General features: G+C 41.1%; 2 protein-coding genes across 2 annotated transcripts; both read right to left on the bottom strand.

The window, feature by feature from the left end:
- Positions 1-122: 122 nt before the first annotated feature.
- Positions 123-12,802, bottom strand: oma1 (OMA1 zinc metallopeptidase). The gene is made up of 8 exons (XM_072438085.1): positions 12,162-12,802; positions 5,792-6,020; positions 5,123-5,296; positions 4,936-5,043; positions 3,314-3,442; positions 3,060-3,134; positions 2,774-2,923; positions 123-554 (listed from the first exon to the last, which is right to left on the bottom strand). The coding sequence occupies exons 1-8, from the start codon at positions 12,800-12,802 to the stop codon at positions 246-248; spliced, it is 1,815 nt and encodes a 604-aa protein (XP_072294186.1). The 3' UTR covers positions 123-245.
- A 620-nt stretch (positions 12,803-13,422) lies between these two features.
- Positions 13,423-19,631, bottom strand: mysm1 (Myb-like, SWIRM and MPN domains 1). The gene is made up of 20 exons (XM_072439272.1): positions 19,523-19,631; positions 19,284-19,356; positions 19,121-19,191; positions 18,620-18,691; positions 18,209-18,287; positions 18,032-18,130; positions 17,331-17,832; positions 16,623-16,821; positions 16,406-16,536; positions 16,068-16,171; positions 15,910-15,987; positions 15,759-15,841; positions 15,628-15,682; positions 15,485-15,535; positions 15,339-15,413; positions 15,034-15,222; positions 14,672-14,804; positions 14,463-14,568; positions 13,971-14,028; positions 13,423-13,888 (listed from the first exon to the last, which is right to left on the bottom strand). Exons 1-20 carry the CDS (start codon positions 19,576-19,578, stop codon positions 13,589-13,591), a joined length of 2,514 nt encoding a protein of 837 aa, XP_072295373.1. The 5' UTR covers positions 19,579-19,631; the 3' UTR covers positions 13,423-13,588.
- Between the last annotated feature and the right edge of the window lie 252 nt (positions 19,632-19,883).

Below are 19,883 nucleotides of genomic sequence, written 5' to 3'. Positions count from 1 at the left end.
ACTTATGTGATGTACAAGTAGTCAGAGACATTTGATGAAAACACTGAAAACATTTTTAGTTTAGTTTCTTTATTTAGGCTTTTTTTCTTCTCCTTCTGAATGGAACCGGCTCCAGATCAGAAAAGGAAAAACAAAAATCTCAAAAGTCAATACAATGCATCAAAAATATTCAAAAATTCATACTATTTAAGCAGTCTTTGTGGTTCAGTAGTTCTGCAGTCAGCCAGTCCTACTTCTAAGTCTTTTCAACTGGGACACCATGATTTCCGGTGAGCACTTTCCATCTCTGCGGGAGTGAGCACTAAAGACGCAGTTGTATTGTCTACAGTTGGCCCCTTGTTTTCCTGATCAGAAGTTAAAGACGTTGTCAGTGGCGTCAGGGGCAAGAGTGTGGAAACGGGACTGTGAGACCGCCGCTTTGGCGTCACATCTGGATGGACTTTGGTTTGTTTTTTGGCATTTTCCAGCAAAAGGTGAACACTTTTGGAGAAGACCACCCGAGGGTCTGTTCCAGGTAGAATAGGACACTCACAGCTCGCCCTCAACTCAAGAGCCTAAAGAGAGTGGGAGAGACAGAGAGTACCGTAAGAGAGCAAATCTAAAAAACAACAACTTTGGAGTCTACTGCAATTAACAAGCTTAGTCCTCCAACTTTTTCAAGGAACTGTAGTAATCATGTTTTTCTTTTTCTACTTTTAGAGAATTGGTGCATCATCCATGATCTTTGATGGCATTTAAAAGCAGTGGGTGTTGAACGAGATGACGTTTACAGATGGAAAGATGAGGAGGTGGAGTGCCGTCACAGGAAGCTTGAAGCTGTGACCTTTTCCTCTGAGGTTAAAAACATCACATTATGCATCATGTCTCTATTTAGTCCCTCTCCTGTGGTGCTATGGCAGTGTGATGAGGAGACGGGAGGAAAAACAAAGTGTTTATCTGAGATTTTCAGGACACTGTGGCTGTGGCTACAACCTGCTCGGTGCAAATGCTTCAACTGCAGGTCAATACAACTCACAGGGATTGGACATAACACAGTCAACGACACGACACCTGATGGACAATTAGAGCCAGCCCCATCTGCTCGCTTTTTATGATTGGAGCCTCTGATCGCGCCGCAACAGGACAAGTCATGCTGAAGGTTATGTTTGACACTCAAATATAAGTACATTCACTCTTGGGACAGTTAGCTAGTTTAACCCTTTGGTAACATTCAAAATTAGTTACCGTTTGTCACTTCTGGGCCCTCAAGGGTCCCCACATTTAAACTGCCATAAAATTGACAGAGATGAATATCTTTACAACTGCTATACTTTTAAAACTCTGATCTATTCAGCTACTTCTACTCTATTCATACATTCATAAACTTTGTATATGTGATGCTTGATTTTTAGATTATAAGGAATTATACCATAAAAGGGTGTATCTATCTATAAAAATGTATCTATTTCTTCACTGTACTTTTATGGTAATAGCCTTGTTATGTAAAAAATATGGATTATCTACATAAAGTCTGAGTAGAGTAGAAGTAGATGAAGAGATCGGAGTTAAAAATGGGCCTTTTTTGTAGTATTCTATATTATAAAACACTTGATATTCAAATTTAGTATATCAACCTTCACAATAACATTTCTATACACTGTATTGTATACCGTTGTCCCAATACTTAAAATGTAATCTTGATTTTTATAGTAAGGAAAATACCGTACTCGATTCTTGATACTAAATTCAATACCACAATGATAAGCCACTACTACTCGCGAGATGGTTCTAAAACTGTTCAGGAAAGGTAAAATATTGTCCTGTTTATGTGATATATTTTTGTATTGATACTTCCTCAAATGAGTATCTAGATTTAGTATAGAGTAGTATCTATGTAGTATCTATACAACCTTACTTTGTAGAGTCATTTAAATTGGAATTTTTAAACATTATGCCATTGATTGTTACTGTGAAGTTTTTCAATGAATAACAATTACAAATTCATACATAAACAAGTAAAATGTTGCAAAACTGCAATACATTTGTCTCTATTTGGTAATGTGAGTCATCAAAAGATATAAAACCTTGGTTACTTCACAACTCACCTGTGTGTGTCCTCTCTCTCTCATTACTGGTGAGGAGCTTGCCCTTTATTTGGATGTCTGTCTTTAACTGTGTCTTAATTTCCTTATAGCCTAAAGACACCATTGATTTGTCTTACTACAGCAAGAGCAGAACTTCTTACATCGAGCTGCTTTTTCTCTGGTCCCAAACGCAAAGCCTTGAGGTAAATTCATTAATTCAAGCATTTGAGACCCAGTGCAGCAAAAAAATCCCTAAACTGTGCATCTTCTTTTTCCTTCCTACCCAGTGTCTTCTTCCTTTGTGCCCGCTTCCCCGTGTCTGCAGGTGCAAGCAAGTCTCTCCAGATGCTTCATTAGCTCCATTAAGATCCTTCCAACAGTTCCTACGGCTACACTCTTCCTCCTGTATAGGTACTCGGCCCACTCGGATTAAACACTATTTTCAATGACACAAGCTGAGCTGCAACGGGGTTTGATTCAATAAACATGGATAAAAATGTATTGCCATAAAATCACGCAGTCAGTGGATGGTGTAGGCTGACCAATCGGAAGAGGGATAGGTGGGAAACGTGTCTTAAATATTAAACATTAAAACGAGAGATACTGGATCACAATATGAAGATAGCCCCACAACAGCTTATTGTCACATGGATCGCAACACGATTTGCCCTACTGCCACGCCGCCCACAGTGTTAATGATCTGCCTGTACCTGGGGTATGAGACGGTCCAACTGAGTGTATCTGTTCTTGTGGGACGGGTGTGTGGACAGCCACTCGGGCAGCTCCGGTTCTCCCTGCAGCCGATCCCTCATTTCCATCTGTTGCCAAAACACTGGGCCAGCCCGCACATCTGCACATGCCTACATGGGACAGGACAAGAATGCAACAATCAGTGTAAAGACACTTTTAGGACTGTTCCTTGTATTTTATATGGCAACAACTCCACCTAGTGGCTACAAGAAAAAGGACAGCTGAGAGCTTTAATTTTAAAGATACCTTAGCAGCCAACTGAAGTCCCACTTCATCAGCTTCTGCTTCTAGTTTCCTGCTGTAGGGACGACTGAACATCAACTAAAAAACAGCAAACATATTGAAACATTACTGTATAGGGATTTGTTAATGCCTGGAATTATTGTACATCAACTCAACAAATAATACTGTTAATTAATGAATACTGAATGAATTGTTTATTCATATTTACAGCCTGAATCTCTGTGTAATACCATAGCAGCAGCCTTTGTTAACCTTACCTGTGTGAGCTTCCCCTGGGCCCAATGCCCCAACAGCGCGAGGCTATCTCTGGGACAAATGGCCCATATGGCCGTCAGTAGAATCATAGACAAGAGGTCCACCACATGTGACAGACTGGCTTGTTCTGCCTGAGCACAAAATGAAAGATGTACAATGTTTAAAAGAAAAATAACACAAAAGGTCAAGGAAGAAAGACTGACTGAAGCGTAACTACAAAAATATATGAAAAAATAAAACAGAAGTAAAAGGTTTGGGGAGGTGTGGAAAGTTTATTGATTGTTCCCATCTATTTTAGTAGAAGTTATTCTCCGTAGCAGATTTAAAGGTTTTAACGGGCAATCCAATAGAGCACACCTACTGGGTAATACACAGCACATCGATGCTCATTCACTTCTTCTAATTAAAATCTCCTTCAAGCGTTTCCTCTGAGAACATTTAAAGTCTGGATACCCACAACTTCATTTAACAGTTTTTGGAGAACAAGAAAGACTGGAGTTTCATGGCCGGGGTAAAAACAGTTCGTCTGTAGAGGATTTATAAAGAACAGAGGTGCCGTGGGCCGACCACGCCATAGGGCCACTCAGGCAAAGAATCAGTGTGTCTTTGGAGGTTGACGTGAGAGATACTTGAGCTCCGACTGATGCAACTCCACAGCAACTAATGCCACCAGACGCTCTGACAGGCTAAAGCACAGTTGATGTGCAGGTTTAGAGAGCAGATACTTCACATTTTGTTCACAAGAATATTTCAATAACTCACTATAAGTTGAAATTGGTACTGAATACTATTGCTAGAGGAAAACAACAATAAAGATAGTACAGCAGTTAGAGCTCTCATTATTTTATTTTGCACCACACGATCTGAGATGCAAACCTTTGTTCAGACTGTGAGAGAAAAATGTCATGTCTTAGCCTGATGCCATAAAGATATGGTCAACATGTGTGTAACTTCCGGGGCATGTCGATGTCTCACATGTAGGTTTGTGTGTACGTGTAGTGCCTTGAAAAGCGGGACTCATTTTTTAATTCTGGAGTCAGATCAGGAAAGGAGAGACAACTCTGTCAGGGACAATATTTTGGCTGTGCACGGCTGAAATGAAGAGTCACTTCTGAACAAGACAGCTTCGTTTTGGTTTGCCTTATTTCTCTGTCACTGTTTACAGTCATTTCCACAACAAGACAGAGTCACATGTGGTAAAGGGGGCTCTAACTGCTGTGCAGATCCTTATATTTCTGTTCTAACTTTAATTCAAATGTATGATGAAATGCAGGTTTGAGAAGTTTTTGGATGTGTGTCTTTTTCAACATTGCTACTAAATATTATTGAACACATTTTTTGAGTTTCATCTTATTCACTCATGAATATTTTAAAGAAATAAATGGTTCAACAGGGTAATTATTGTATTACACATTTTCTTACAGAATGTATATAAAAAAAACACGCCTTGGAAGGTAGATTACTGGCAGCTATTGGAGCTCATTTTAAGATGATAATGATATCAAAGACAAGTCTTTATCTATAATGCATAGTTATAAAATATAATGTATGCAAATGCTGTACTTAAGAGTTTCTAATTTGCATTGTTGCCTTCAAGCTGTAAAGTGCTTTGTGTTTGACTTACCGAGTGTCCCAGTAAAGCATGGGCCATCTCGTGTCCTAGAACAATGGTGAGCTGATGAACATCTGAAACAACGTCTAACATCCCTGTGAAGACAAACACCTTCCCATTCTGCACACACAAAAACAAAACTAAATGTGAGCTGATTATGCAAAGCCTTTGTGGTGTCAGTGCTTCTTGTTGCACTCACCGGGAGCACAAAAGCGTTGACTTTGGGGTCCTGCACCACATGGACAGTCCAGTCGACTTCAGAGACCTCGCGAATGTCCTTGTTTCTTTGTGCAATGTGCTGAATGACCCGCTCCACCACCTGGTGGTGCGGGTCAGACGCCGGCAGCATCCCATCTGCAAACTCTTCCATGTACTGACAAAGTGCATTCAGATTTAGGAGAGGTGAAAGGGTTTGGTGAATTGTAATAAAACCCAAATATCCAGATTAAACATGTCTTATGACTAATATCATTCTATTTTGTTTTCTGTAAAATTGTACAAAAAGGAACATGAAAAGTATTAATTTGTGTGTGGTGGTATAAGGTGGCAAATTAGTTAGTGCTTTGGTTTGATATCCCAACATGAAATCTGGCCATAAATTGAGCCTAAGTCAGTCTATGTAAGTGTCGCCAATCCAGGGGCAAATTCTGGACAGTGCTGAACATCGAAAATAATGGGGTTATCATCCTTATTAGACCTGTCAAAGTTGATGGTGATCACAGAATATCAAATAAAACAAATAAACATCTGATATATGGGTTTTTAGGAAACCGCTTCACTGTAGCTGTACCTCACTGTTAACTGCACTTCTTTCATCCACCCTGCTGTGTAAAACTATTTGTCCCCCGCTATCTCCTCTGTCTCTCACCTCCTGCGACAGGAAAGCTGCCAGCTCCATGTAATTCTCTTTGCTGAACACCAGGAGGCGTGTCCGTCCAGTCAGAGGTGACTCGTCCAGGTGCGTGAAGAGGAGTATGGCTATAATCACCAGAGACAGCCCGGCCCCAGCTGCCAGTCTCCAGCGCTGGCACCACATCCATTCACGCAGGAGCTGTCGCCGGTTGCCTGGAAGTGCCACCCACCATTTCCTTAAACTCCTGCACACACAGTCAGATCTATGAATATTATAACATAAAAATGCATGTCATAATTGTCAGGACTTGCTCGGAGTAAATGTTCATAGGCCATTCTATGTATCTTCTTTTTTTTTTTTTTTAAATACAAAGCATAAAATACAAAACATATCATAGAGAGGGAACAACAAAACAGGAGCATAGCCATTTGGCATAATATATAAAATTTCAAATTAACTAAGACAAATGTCTGTTGTTATTTTAGGCAAGGCAAGGCAAGGCAAGTTTATTTGTAGAGCACATTTCATACACAAGGCAATTCAAAGTGCTTCACACAGCAGGAAAAATGCATTAAAATCACAAAAAAATTACAGAAACAGAAATACAATAAAATTAACTAAATTCAAAATTATCAATCCAACTGATTGTTTAAACTAATAAAATCACAAACAAAAGAGAAGAGTGCAAAGAAAAAATCCTTTCAGTCATATGCGCAGCTAAACAAAACTGTTTTTAGCTTAGATTTGAACATTGTCAGAGTAGAAGCCTGTCTCACATCTTCAGGAAGACTGTTCCAGATTTTAGCTGCATAAAACTGAAACGCAGATTCCCCATGTTTTGTCCTGACTCTGGGCACCAGCAGGAGGCCGGTCCCTGAGGTCCTCAGAGTCCGAGATGGTTCATATGGCACTAACATATCCAAGATGTACTTTGGTGCTAGGCCATGGAGAGACTTGTACACAAGCAGAGCTGCTTTAAAGTCTATTCTCTGAGCCACAGGGAGCCAGTGCAGAGACCTGAGAACAGGACTAATGTGATCATACTTCCTGGTTCTAGTCAGAACCCGAGCAGCAGCGTTCTGGATGTACTGCAGCTGTTTTACAACTCGTTTGGAGAGGCCAGTGAGCAGGCCGTTACAGTAGTCTAATCTACTGGAGACAAACGCATGGATAAGTCTCTCTAAATCTGGTTTTGACACCATATTTTTGATTTTGGCAATGTTTTTTAGATGGTAAAAAGCTGCTGATGTTATTGATTTGACGTGGCTATTAAAGTTCAAGTCTGAGTCCATTATTACCCCCAGATTTCTAATTTGGTTTGTAGGTTTTAGAGCGAGACTCTGGAGGTGACCGCTAACACTTTCTCTTTGTTTCTGTGGGCCAAAAACGATTATTTCAGTCTTGTCTGAGTTCAGCTGGAGAAAGTTGTTTTGCATCCACAAACTGATCTGTTGGATGCAGTGACAGAGTGAATCTACTGGTCCATAGTCACCTGCCGATAGTGAAACATAGATCTGAGTGTCGTCTGCATAATTGTGATAGGACACATTTTCACTGCGTATCAACTGACCCAACGGCAGCATGTAGAGGTTGAACAGAAGGGGACCCAGGACTGACCCTTGGGGCACTCCACAGGTCAGGGTCATGTGGTCTGAGACACAGCTACCAATTTCAACAAAGTACTTCCTGTCTTCCAGATAGGACCTTAACCAGTTTAGGGCAGTGCCAGTGATGCCCACCCAGTCCTCTAGTCTCTGTAAGAGGATCCCATGATCGACAGTGTCAAAAGCAGCACTCAGATCTAACAGAATTAAGACTGAGGCTTTGCCCGTGTCAGTGTTCAGGCGGATGTCATTTGTCACCTTGACAAGAGCAGTCTCAGTGCTGTGATGAGGTCTAAAACCTGACTGAAAAACATCAAATGAGTTGTTTATTAAGAGGAAATCTGTGAGCTGTTGGTAAAAAACCTTTTCAAGGACTTTGCCCCAAAATGGCAGATTGGAGATGGGCCGGTAATGACTCAGTACTGCGGCATCAAGACTGCTCTTCTTTAGGAGAGGCTTTATGACCGCAGTTTTCAAAGACAATGGGAATGTTCCAGATTGAAGCGAAATGTTAACTATGTGAGTGAATGGTGCTAACAAACTGTTCAGCACAGACTTTAGAAATCTGGTGGGTAACACATCAAGGCAGCATGTAGATGAACTCAGACTGGTGATGATCTCATGGACAGTTTTGTCAGTTACTGGTGCAAAGTGAGTCAGCTCTAAGTGTCTTGGTGGTTTTAGGGTAATTTTTTGCATTGTGGGATTTATAGCATTTTTAATGCCCTGAACTTTGTCATTAAAGAATAATGCAAACTCATTACACTTGGATGTGGAAATGAGTTCTAACGGCAGCTGAGATGAAGGGTTTGTTAATCTGTTTACTCTGGCAAACAGGACACACGAGTTGTTACTGCAGCTTCCAATAATTTCAGAGAAATATCTTTCCCTAGTTCTACATAAGATTAGGTTGTACATGTTCAGCTTCTCTTTGTAAATCTCTTTTTGAACCTGGAGCTTTGACTTGCGCCATTTCCGTTTGGCCCTGCGGCACTCCCTTTTCTGTGCCCTGACCGAATCATTTCTCCACGGCGCCTTCTGCTTATTTTTAACCATTTTAGCCTTTATAGGGGCAATGGTGTCCAGAACGTTCAAAACACTAGATGTAACAGAGTTCAACAAATCATTTACATTAGAACATGAGACATTTTCAAAGTTTATCATTTCCATAAACAGTGCACCTGTGCCATCACTTATGTGTCTCCTCTGAACAACTGCAGGACCAACCGGAGGTTTGGGAGAAACAGACAGGTCAAAGAAGACACAGAAACGATCAGACAGAGCAACATCGATCACATTAACATTTGAAATATTTACCCCTTTTGTAATTATGAGATCTAGAGTGTGTCCTTTGCTGTGGGTGGGGCCTTTCACATGCTGAGTAAGACTGAAGGTTTCAAGGACAGCATCAAGCTCTTTAGCGTTTCTGTCACAAATATTATCAACATGCACATTGAAATCACCTGTAATGACCAAACCATCAAAGTCTGTGCATACGACTGAAAGCATCTCATTAAAATCATCAATAAAACTTTGGCAGTGCTGGGGAGGCTTGTATAAAACAATGAAGAGAATGGATGGAGACCGTTTTAGCTCCATTTTAAAGGATACATACTCAAATGATGAAAACACCCCAAAAGACAAGCTGCGGGTAATTATTTCATCTCTAAAGACAGCACAGACTCCACCCCCTTTTTTGTTTCAGATTCAAACTTAAAGTTGGGTGGAGCAGATTCTATCAGAACTACATTTCCTGTGTTTTTGTCAAGCCATGTTTCAGTTAAAAACATAAAATCAAGATTATGAGAATAAATAAAATTATTAATTAAGAGAGATTTGTTACATAAGGATCTGACATTTAGCACAGCAAGTTTCAGACTAGTTTCAGTGAGACTGGGCTTTATCTTTTCACAGGGAATATGAATCACATTTCTCAGATTGGGCCTGACTCGCATTTTGTTTTTCCATCTGTGTGTGATGATGTGACTACAGAAATAGCACTAGGGGGGGGCTCTTTTTACATAGGGCCCCGGGTTGGTTTGATTTTTAATGTGACAATAAGACCCGGCAACGCTGAGACCCAGTGCATCCTAGCTATGGGAGATACCAGGTGAAAGGCGAGGTTGGATGGGTGGTGGGGCTTTTGTAGCCAAGGAGAGTTTGGGACCAGGTGAGAGGCGAGGGGGGATGGTTGGTGGGGCTTTTGTTGGTGTAGTCGGCTTGTGCAGGGAAGAGTTGATAAGTATTGACATAGCCCTTGCTATATTGGGCGTGAGTGGAGCCATCTTAATGCCTGATTTGATCAGACTTTCAAAATGGCTGGGAAGGCCCATGGGTGAGAGTGGAGATGAGAAGGAGAATGATGAATCTTTAGTGGGAGTAGATGTTGCAGGGAGAACCCAGGGCTGGTGTGAAAGCAGGGGCGATGACAGGGATGTTGTTGGGCTTGTCACAGATGGGTCCAAGGCCTTTGAAGATTGTTCCTTTGCTGGAGGCGGTGGAGGTGAATGTGGAGCAGCTGGAGCTGAATCCTTTGCTGGTGGTGGTGGAGCAGCTGCTGATGAATCCTTTGGTGGAGGCTGAGGTTGTGGTGCTTTTGATGTTGAAACATTGGCTCGGTCTCTGGCTGATGGAGCAGGAATTCTTCTCTCATTCCTCTCTGCTCTAACTATCTGCTCAGGACCCTGTCCAGGCCCAGTCCAATGCCTCAGAGCGTGGAGCAGGTTCTCTGTCAGCACCCTCACTCCACCTCTGCATAGGTGGGGGCCATTTCTCTTAAACAGGTCCTCTCGTTTCCAGAATAGATAGAAGTTCTCAATGTAGTGTAGTCCTCTCGGGGAACACTCTTTGGACAGCCATGTGTTCAGCTGAAGAAGCCGGCTAAACTTGTTTATCCTCCTGTCGATGTTTGGAAGAGGTCCACTTATGAATGTTTTGATTTCCATTTTATCAAGCACATTGAATAACTTCAAGAAGTCTTTTTTAAAAACTTCAGTCTGTTCCCGCCGCATGTCCACTGCACCCACGTGCACAATCAGCTGTTTAGCTCCTCCATGCTTAGCCATAATATTTGGAAGGAGTGACGTTATCTCAGAGCTTATTTTAGCCCAGTTAGTGACAGTTAGTTTATTCTGTGTCATCCATTTCTTTATTATAGTTTTTCCTCAGCTGCAAAAATGACATTCCAACGGTTTCCATCAATTGATTTCATTGCAGGAGTTTTATATCCCAGATATATAGTTTCAAAGACAAATGGAATATCAATGTTGAAGATCATTTGCAGTGATTTAAACATGATGACACACTATATACAGTATAATATGCCTTATTTGTACGTACCTATAAATGTCCTGTTTCTCTAAGTTTTCCTGAAAATGCAAGGTATCGAAACTTCCCATCTTTTAGTATTTTGGTAAAACCCTTAAAACCGTTGGCAATCCAGACATTAAATCTCAGCACTGTTTGGTACAATGTTTTTTTTAGTTTGTATGTTTTGATTAGTTCTTCTAGATAAGAGACGATTTTATTCATGGATTCTGCTTCCACATGACCTAACCGTTTATGGCTGGTACGCGCACCACAGTCTGAGAAGCACTGTCACGGGTGTTTGTTTGGACCTTCAGGATGTGTTGTGTGTACTTACATGTGTGTGTACTTCCATGTGTGTGTGTGTGTGTGTGTGTGTGTGTGTATTTCCGTGTGTGTGTGTGTGTACTTCTGTGTGTGTGTGTGTACTTCTGTGTGTGTGTGTGTGTGTGTGTACGTACTTCTGTGTGTGTGTGTACTTCTGTGTGTGTGTGTGTGTACTTCTGTGTGTGTGTGTGTGTGTGTGTGTGTGTACTTCTGTGTGTGTGTGTGTGTGTGTGTGTGTGTGTGTGTACTTCTGTGTGTGTGTGTGTGTGTACTTCTGTGTGTGTGTGTGTGTACTTCCATGTGTGTGTACTTCCATGTGCGCGTACTTCCACGTGCGTGTGTACTTCCACATGTGTGTGTGTGTGTGTGTGTGTGCGTGTGTGTGTGTGTGTGTACTTCCGTGTGTGTGTGTGTGTGTGTGCACTTCCGTGTGAGTGTGTGTGTGTGTGTGTATGTGTGTGTGTACTTCCTTGTGTGTGTGTGTACTTCTGTGTGTGTGTGTGTGTGTGTGTACTTCTGTGTGTGTGTGTGTGTGTACTTCTGTGTGTGTGTGTACTTCTGTGTGTGTGTGTACTTCTGTGTGTGTGTGTGTGTGTGTGTGTGTGTGTGTACTTCCATGTGTGTGTACTTCCATGTGCGCGTACCTCCACGTGCACGTACTTCCACGTGCGCGTACTTCCACGTGCGTGTGTACTTCCATATGTGTGTGTGTGTGTGTGTGTGTGTGTACTTCTGTGTGTGTGTGTGTGTGTACTTCCATATGTGAGTGTACTTCCACGTGCGTGTGTACTTCCATATGTGTGTGTGTGTGTACTTCCATGTGTGTGTGTGTGTGTACTTCCATGTGTGTGTGTACTTCCGTGTGTGTGTGTGTGTGTACTTCCGTGTGTATGTGTGTGTGTGTGTGTGTACTTCCGTGTGTATGTGTGTGTGTGTGTGTGTGTGTACTTCCGTGTGTGTGTGTGTGTGTACTTCCGTGTGTATGTGTGTGTGTGTGTGTACTTCCGTGTGTATGTGTGTGTGTGTGTGTGTGTGTGTGTGTACTTCCGTGTGTATGTGTGTGTGTGTGTGTGTGTGTGTGTGTGTGTGTACTTCCGTGTGTATGTGTGTGTGTGTGTGTGTGGTGTGTGTGTGTGTTTGTGTGTTACCTTCCAAGTATAATGGTCAGGAGTTTCTGGAGGGGCTTGAGCACCATCCACACCAGCGGCGCGGGAAGAGCCCGATGTGGAGCCGAGCTGTGGAAGTGTCCACACCGGGACAGAGGAGCCGAGCTGTGGAAGTGTCCACACCGGGACAGAGGAGCCGAGCTGTGGAAGTGTCCACACCGGGACAGAGGAGCCGAGCTGTGGAAGTGTCCACACCGGGGAGCCGAGCTGTGGAAGTGTCCACACCGGGACAGAGGAGCCGAGCTGTGGAAGTGTCCACACCGGGACAGAGGAGCCGAGCTGTGGAAGTGTCCACACCGGGACAGAGGAGCCGAGCTGTGGAAGTGTCCACACCGGGACAGAGGAGCCGAGCTGTGGAAGTGTCCACACCGGGGAGCCGAGCTGTGGAAGTGTCCACACCGGGACAGAGGAGCCGAGCTGTGGAAGACACGGGCTGGAGGAGTCCTTCTGACAGCAGAGCTGAAGCAAACAGATCTGACATTGGTCCTTGTTGCAGTCAGTCTGTGACAGACAAGACTGTGTTGTCTCGGTAAATGGGGTTTGGAGATCTGAAAGGTTCGCTTCAGGGAAGAAGACCAAACAATACGATTGTTCTTTAGAAAAGTGCCAAGAAGCAAAGCCATTATCACGATTCACGAAACGTTTGGTAGCGGTGTAAAAAAAAACAAATTCTGGTTAAGATTTCTAAGGAAAGTCACATCATAATGTTCTTCTTCTTCTTCTTGTTGGTGTTTTATGGCGGTTGGTATCCAAGTTTTACATTACCGCCACCACTGCAGTTAGACTTTATTCTCCAGACCTGACTCTGGGTAATTCGTCTCCCCGTCCGAGTTTATTCTTGAGGCTTTCGTTGTTCCGACCACATCATGTTGTTACTACCAGCTGTCAATGTCATTGGCTCACGCAATAACGCACCGGTGTCAGGATATCCTCATAAAGACGTCATAAAAACGTCATAATTACGTCATATTCTTAAAGATCCACGCTCTCGATACATTTAGTGTTAAATGTATGAGTGTATGTCCTTTCATAATATAGTAGATCCATGAGTTCTTTAAGTTGATGTCCCGCCTCTATTAAGCTCCCCCTGGAAACACGTCTTCACTGATGGTTCCCACTTAATCTGGCAATATTATTTTCTTATGCATTATATTATTATTATTTATTACATAATTTAGTCCTTCACATGATTTACATATTTTGACAAACCTTTCACACACGTTACACAGAAGAAACACAGAAATAAATACAAAAATATTTTATTGATGTTTCGAAATAAACAATAAAATGGCAATGAACACTGCCTTGTCTAAAAACACTAGCATTGTGCTTCAAACAATACTTGAATAGTACTAGACAACAAAAACTCCGAATGCATACATTAATAAAAGTGAATAAACATGTCATTTTCACAGTAAATAGTCATGTTCGGTGGGCAGCACAGAGCCCAGGTGCAGCACTACATTCTCTTCAGCCTGGAAGTGATCTGTTTTAGCGTCCTGACTCTTGTCTTCTGACTGAGACATCTGGTCAAAGTCATCGGAGTCCAATGATTCAGATGGGACATTCAACGTTTCTCCTGCCTCTCTGTCAAATGTCTGTTGATTGGGAACAAACTCTGTCTGGAAAAGGGCCTGGATTTGCTCAAGAAAGGAGTCTCCTTCATCATCTGGCAGGGGCTCCAGGTACTTGGCCAAAGAGGACAACATCTAAAGAGAGACAATGAAACGGGAAAATAAGTGAAGCAAAAATTGAGAAGAAAGTACTTTTGTGTCACTAATTCTAACACACCTTCTCTAGACAAGTAAGATGAGAGTCTCTCCTGAAAAAGCGATTCATTTGCACGCTCCTAGAAAATAAATACAAATCTTTAAACAAAATCAGTCCACAATCAAAACAGGCCATTATTCTATTTCTGCCAGTTCCAAGCCGATATTAACGAACATCCACCTCAAAACCTTTTCAAAATGATTTGGGAAAACGACTAACATTAGAACATACTCGGTTCTCGTTCGCGACCCCCACAGCAAAATTCAATTGACACCGGTAATAATTAAAACAAGGAAAACGTGTCAAATCAGGCTCCATATTGTTTTTATAAATAGGTAATTGTAGTATTGGACCTATCATACAGTTTCAGTTAAAAAATAGATTAAATAAAGTGTCAAAAACTTCTAAATATATCTTGAGATGTGAACCACTGCATTAACATGATTTCCTGCAGTGTTCACAAGAAGAAACATAAGAACAATGCAACTGCAAAGTATACAGTGCACACTGTACCCTGGTGTTTGGGAATATTTCTGGATAATCCACTGTGCCCTTCGTAAAGTCTGATCCCAGTCTGGAATGTCTTGTGACGGTAAAAAGTCAAATTTGTAGGGCAGGTCTGAAAAAAACAACAACAACAAATGAACAGTATGGTTGGAATACACATTTACCAGTTTTGTTTTGATTTATTTGAAGTGTTGTGAATTCTGTGAAGGACATACTCTGTAAACCAGATTCATCATGAGTCGCTCTCACCAACAGGCAGGTGGTCTGAGAGTGAGGGGATGGATTTGCAGGGTCGTACGGACTTACAATCATTCCAATAAATGGAGCACCACCCCTTGAGAAATAACTCTAAAATCATAGAGAAACAGACAATATTGTACTGTAAAAACATTTGCCAACATCCTAGCTTTGTCACACCCAAAAACATTCTAACTCATTACTTTATTCTATTTCTCAGTTAGAAAATCAGGTCCATATCATAAAACTGTAGATAATTGCTTAACACTATTTACACAGTTTGTAAAATGTATGTAACTTTGTAATTTGGACAAGTTGCAACCACCGTCTATGGCTTTACCTGGAACTGGTCCTGTGTGTGTATGTCGCGCACAGAGGGGTTGGGGTGGAAGGAGGGGTGTGAGTGGTACCAGCCCACGACACTATAGCCCAGCGAAGACAAAGAGTCACAGGCCAAAGTCTGAGAGACGGGGTCCATCTCACACTGCAGGCCGGTGCTCACGCTGTTACAAGGTTCAGCCACGCAAACCTAAGAACCACCACAACCATCACACATTTAATAAACCGCATACACAAGTTAAACTGTACCAGAGTTTAGAAAGCCATATTGTTGCCATAATGCTAGTTGAGCTATTTCCCTCATACCTTTAATATCTTCTCTTCCTTGTAGTACGTTCCACCAAGAAGGCCAATGACTTCCCCTTGAGACACATGAGCGTGCTAAGAAGAACACAACCAATACTTTGAGCTTTAAAAAGAAAATATACAAATGATAAAAAGTAAAACCATACCATGTCCATAATCAGAAGTGTCTCTGCACAAACTATGATCTGGAATGGTTCCTGTAATAAAGAACAATGAAGGCACACGTTAAGTAGCCTCACTTTCTCACTATCATTACACTGGTTTAAGTGAAATATTAAAAGATACTGACCTGTACATCATCTCCAAATGATCTGCAGGGGATTAACTTGAAGGGATCAAATGGCCTGTAAAAGAATAATTTATGTACTTCAACAAAATGTACACAATTTTGAATCTGAGATAAAGGACAAGCAGACTCACCCTTTGTGTCTGGACATCTTGGGCGGTTTGGGCATGTTTTTCATCTCCTCTCTCCTCTTGGCGAGTTCCTCTGCACTTAAATGCTGATTCGACCGAAAACAAAAATGACAGTCAGTGTGAACCGAGACTTGATTTGTATTTGACAACAAACCTCATATGTCTGTCCCTCCAAGTCTTTTGCATTACACCAGTTTCCCCAAATGTCTCTCACTCGGCGTTTCCTCGTCCGCTTCATTATTAAAACAAATAAAATGTGAGTGATGAATATAGAGTACATTTGAGTCGTGTTTTGGAGCTTGAGCAGCGCACCATGTTCTGCAGCCTCTGAGCCAGCTGATAGGCCTCCAGCACGTCCTTGCCTTCTTTCTGCTTCGTCCGGTCCACAACTCGAGGACGATTATACACGGCTTGCTCTGAAAGTAGAAAGTAGGCTAGTTTATGGTTAATCAGTTAAACAGTTCGTTGCATTGATCAATTCATGAAATACACAAAAACAATAATGGTAAAATAAAGTCACAATGCAATTTGAGAACATGTACAAGGGCAAATAAACATAAACGTGTCTCTCAATTGAAAAAAGCTATATTTTCCTATAAAAGCAGCTGGTTAATGACATAAATTGTAACAGTATTAAAAAATGTACATGCCACAGTGGAAGTTAATGGCTCCTATAAGCTCCAGATACGTGTGAATTCTCCCAATGCAGTTTACATCCCCACAGTTTTTCAGCCCTGGTCGGACGGACGTCTTATTGAGATATTTGGGTTTGCTCTTGGACCTGTTACAGTATGTTAAATATGAATTATTATTATTAAGACCGGTTCAATGTAAAATTAAATGTAGAAAATAAAAGCTAGAACAAACCATTGATCCAGGATATAGTTCCTGATCTTTAAATATCGCTCTGGGGTTTTGGAAGGACGTCCCTCAAAGAACTCTGAGATAGCTTGTTTTTCATCTTCAGTGATGACCTCGGGGTCCATCTCGATTTCCTGTTCTGGAGGTTTCAGCTCTTCCTCTTCATCATCCTCTTCTTGGTTGTCTTCAAGTCCCATGTTTTTCTCTTTTGACAGAAACATTTTAATAATTCGGATATGGGCAACATAATTCAGCAAAGGTTTAAACATCTGTATAGTTTATGCACCTTTATGCCATTCAAGCCATTTTCCATATAGCAAAAAATGAAGAAATTTGATGACCAAAAATTACATAAATAGAAATACCGAGTGGAAAAAGAAAAACATAAATAAATAAATGGGGAAATACATAAATGTAAAAAATAAATACATGTGGAGATAAATTGATGTGAAAATAAATAAATGTACAAATGTAAAAACAAGCTTAATTTTGCTTTTCAATGGCCAGTATGTAGGCATAAATAAATAGATGCATGTATATAGTCACACATTTTTCTTTTTCTTTCTTTGTTTATTAATTTATTTCCAATGATGTCATTTTTTGTCCATACAGATGGTGTTAGTTATTTCAACACCTTATTTATAACACATAGTTTCTGGACATTCACAAACCTCTCTCCTTATCTACACGTATTATTTTAATAGTTGTTCTTACCTGCGTCTTCATCATATTCCTCGACCGGTGGCTCCATTCCAGAGCCAACTGACTGGTAGCATTGGTCCTCCTCATTTATTTGCCTCTCTGCCTCTGAGATTTTGGCCAACATTGGTTCATTCTGTTCACTAACATCAGGCAGATTTGTAGAAACGAAGGAGGAGCTGAATGTGGGGGCATCTGAAAACATGAGGCTACAAACAGGCTTATCTTCAGTCTCAGTTAATCTCTCAGTTATGAGGAAACCTAAATCTGCCTGGTCCAGTCTTGCATCATCTATTTGAGTTTCTGTGCTTTCCGATTTGACTGGGATGTCACTTGGTTTGTCTTCTGCAGGTTCACAGTCATCGTCTGTAATGTCTATTTCCTCGTCTTCATCTTCATAAAGCTTCTCTATCCGCACTGCATTGACCAGTGTGAATGGATGACTGGAGCTGGACTGAGGAGCCATTGGCAGCACTGGGCCAGTAGAGGGAGCTGCTGGTTTGACTTTGGATTTGGCCTAAAATGCATAAGATAAGAGTTTAATATTACAATACTTTTGCTCTGACGTTTGGTTAGAACATGGAAGCTAAAACAACAAAATGTTTCAGAACCACAAAGAATACAGGTTTAAAATGTCCCTGCAGCATTCTGTACTCATTTAAACTACTACAAACATGCAAAAGACAGAGTAAATAAAGTATAAGCAGACACATTACCTCTTGCTTCAAGTACTGACGAGCGTAACTTTTGACCTGGAGAACAGAACGGCTTCCCATGAGCTTGGCAATTTTAGTCCACTGTCGACCGTATTGAGCCTGGAGGAAAAAAGTGATAAAACATCCACAGAAAAAATGTGCTTTTATAAAGATCAGCTAAACAGTTTAAACTCATACCAGTCCTTCATCAAATAGTTTCTTTTCCTCAGCTGACCAACGAGAGGAGGACGAGACAGAGGACGCTTTGGTTGGAGACCTGAACAAGAAAAGGGAACTTAAATACTGTATTTTCCAGACTATAAGTCGCACCTTTTTTCACAGTTTTGGCCGGGATGCGACTTATATTTATACTTATACTCCGGAGCGACTTATATGTGATATTATTTGTTATTTTCACACTTGCAACCGCATTTCATACTCCAGTGCAACTTATATATGTTTTTTCTTCTCCATTATGCATTTTTTTGGCTGGTGCAACTTATACTTCGGTGCGACTTATAGTCCGGAAAATACGGGTAACCATAAGTAACAAAACTTATCAAACTTATTATTAAATCATAAAAGCTGCTTGAACATGTAATTGCTTACTTTTTTACTTTTGGCTTGTTAGACTCATTTTGCCAGAGGTTTTTAGGAATTTCCTGACCGGTCAAGTAGTATCTATGCAAGATTAAGGTTTTCCAACAGTTACATTGCTGCATCCTTAAAACGAGTAGAAATATGATCACAAATAAAGTATACAACAACAAATTAACAAACATTTGTATTATTATGTTATGTTAGGTATTTACAAAAAGTAATCTCTATCTCAATATACAGATATATTTTCAGTCAATCAGGAATATGTTAAAATGTGCCTTTAAATGTCTTGGTTTAGGTTCAAATATCAGGCAAAACAAACAAAAAAAGTGCAAAAATATCAATAACACTCAATATCAATTCATCACCAAAACAACAATTGCGAAATTATCCACGATAGAAACATCTCGTACTTCCAGTTTAGACTCTACAACATAACATTTCAAACTTTAGACTTAAATAGAAGCTGATTTAGTGCTGCAGTTGATGAAGCAGTGAGTTAAAGGATACTGTTCTTCCAGGAGCATTTTCTCTATGACTTCTCTGTTTTCTGCACTGATGGAGTTGTCCAGTTCCCAGGGCTGAAGGTGGAGGAACCAAAACACACAGTATCAGACTAAAGCTCCACCCCGCCGTCTGAGGGTAATTACAGTTTAATAACCCGATCCTTTACCAGTATCCCTGCACTGCTTTTCCATGTAGACTGCAAAAACTGCTCCTGGATGAGTCCAGCCCCGTCCATCTCACTGAAACACAGGCAAAAGCAGCTAACAAACACATCCAGGGCCAAAGAGAGTAAGAAAGACGACATCAGCTAACGCAACTTTGAACCGGAAAACTATGCACTACTGGCAGAACGAAATGTACAAGCCTAATGGGTGATATGTGCACCAGATTAAGCGTAAAATGAACCTAATGCTGCTGTCAAATGCATCTCCTTCGATGTCAACATCCGCCTCGTCCTCCATGTTGTTCTTCTGATGCTTCTACGGATGATGACTGATCACTCAACGTGGTGCTGCCCCCTACAGGCCTGAGCCGGCAGGACCGATATCAGGTTTATAGTGAACACTTTAACCTGGTATGCATGGGTTAACCTGGTATGCATAGGTTAACCTGGTATGTATAGGTGATATGCATAGGTTAACCTGGTATGCATTTATAATCTAATGGGAAGAATAAAATATATCATATAGCTCCGATGTCTTCATGTTTTCCTGTGTCCACTCTGTAATGAGTGCACTTCTCTATCATAATCTTCACATACACTGAA

Source organism: Eucyclogobius newberryi, unplaced genomic scaffold (genome assembly GCF_026437365.1).
Source record: "Eucyclogobius newberryi isolate DKJ021-1_F unplaced genomic scaffold, fEucNew1.0.hap1 SCAF_9, whole genome shotgun sequence".
Classification (NCBI taxonomy): Eukaryota; Metazoa; Chordata; class Actinopteri; order Gobiiformes; family Gobiidae; genus Eucyclogobius; species Eucyclogobius newberryi.
The sequence above is the reverse complement of the archived record's forward strand: the minus strand, read 5'-3'. Positions and strand labels throughout refer to the sequence as shown.

Coding starts and splice junctions, on each gene's coding strand:
- oma1 (XM_072438085.1), bottom strand. CDS start 12,802: ATGGCTTTGCTTCTTGGCACTTTTCTAAAGAACAATCGTATTGTTTGG. Junction 5,297..5,791: donor CAGCTTTCCTGTCGCAGGAG/GTGAGAGACAGA, acceptor GCACTTTGTCAG/TACATGGAAGAGTTTGCAGA. Junction 2,924..3,059: donor GACTTCAGTTGGCTGCTAAG/GTATCTTTAAAA, acceptor TGTCCCATGTAG/GCATGTGCAGATGTGCGGGC.
- mysm1 (XM_072439272.1), bottom strand. CDS start 19,578: ATGGAGGACGAGGCGGATGTTGACATCGAAGGAGATGCATTTGACAGC. Junction 18,692..19,120: donor AAAATGCTCCTGGAAGAACA/GTATCCTTTAAC, acceptor AATCTTGCATAG/ATACTACTTGACCGGTCAGG. Junction 15,536..15,627: donor CATTTGGAGATGATGTACAG/GTCAGTATCTTT, acceptor TCTTTATTACAG/GAACCATTCCAGATCATAGT.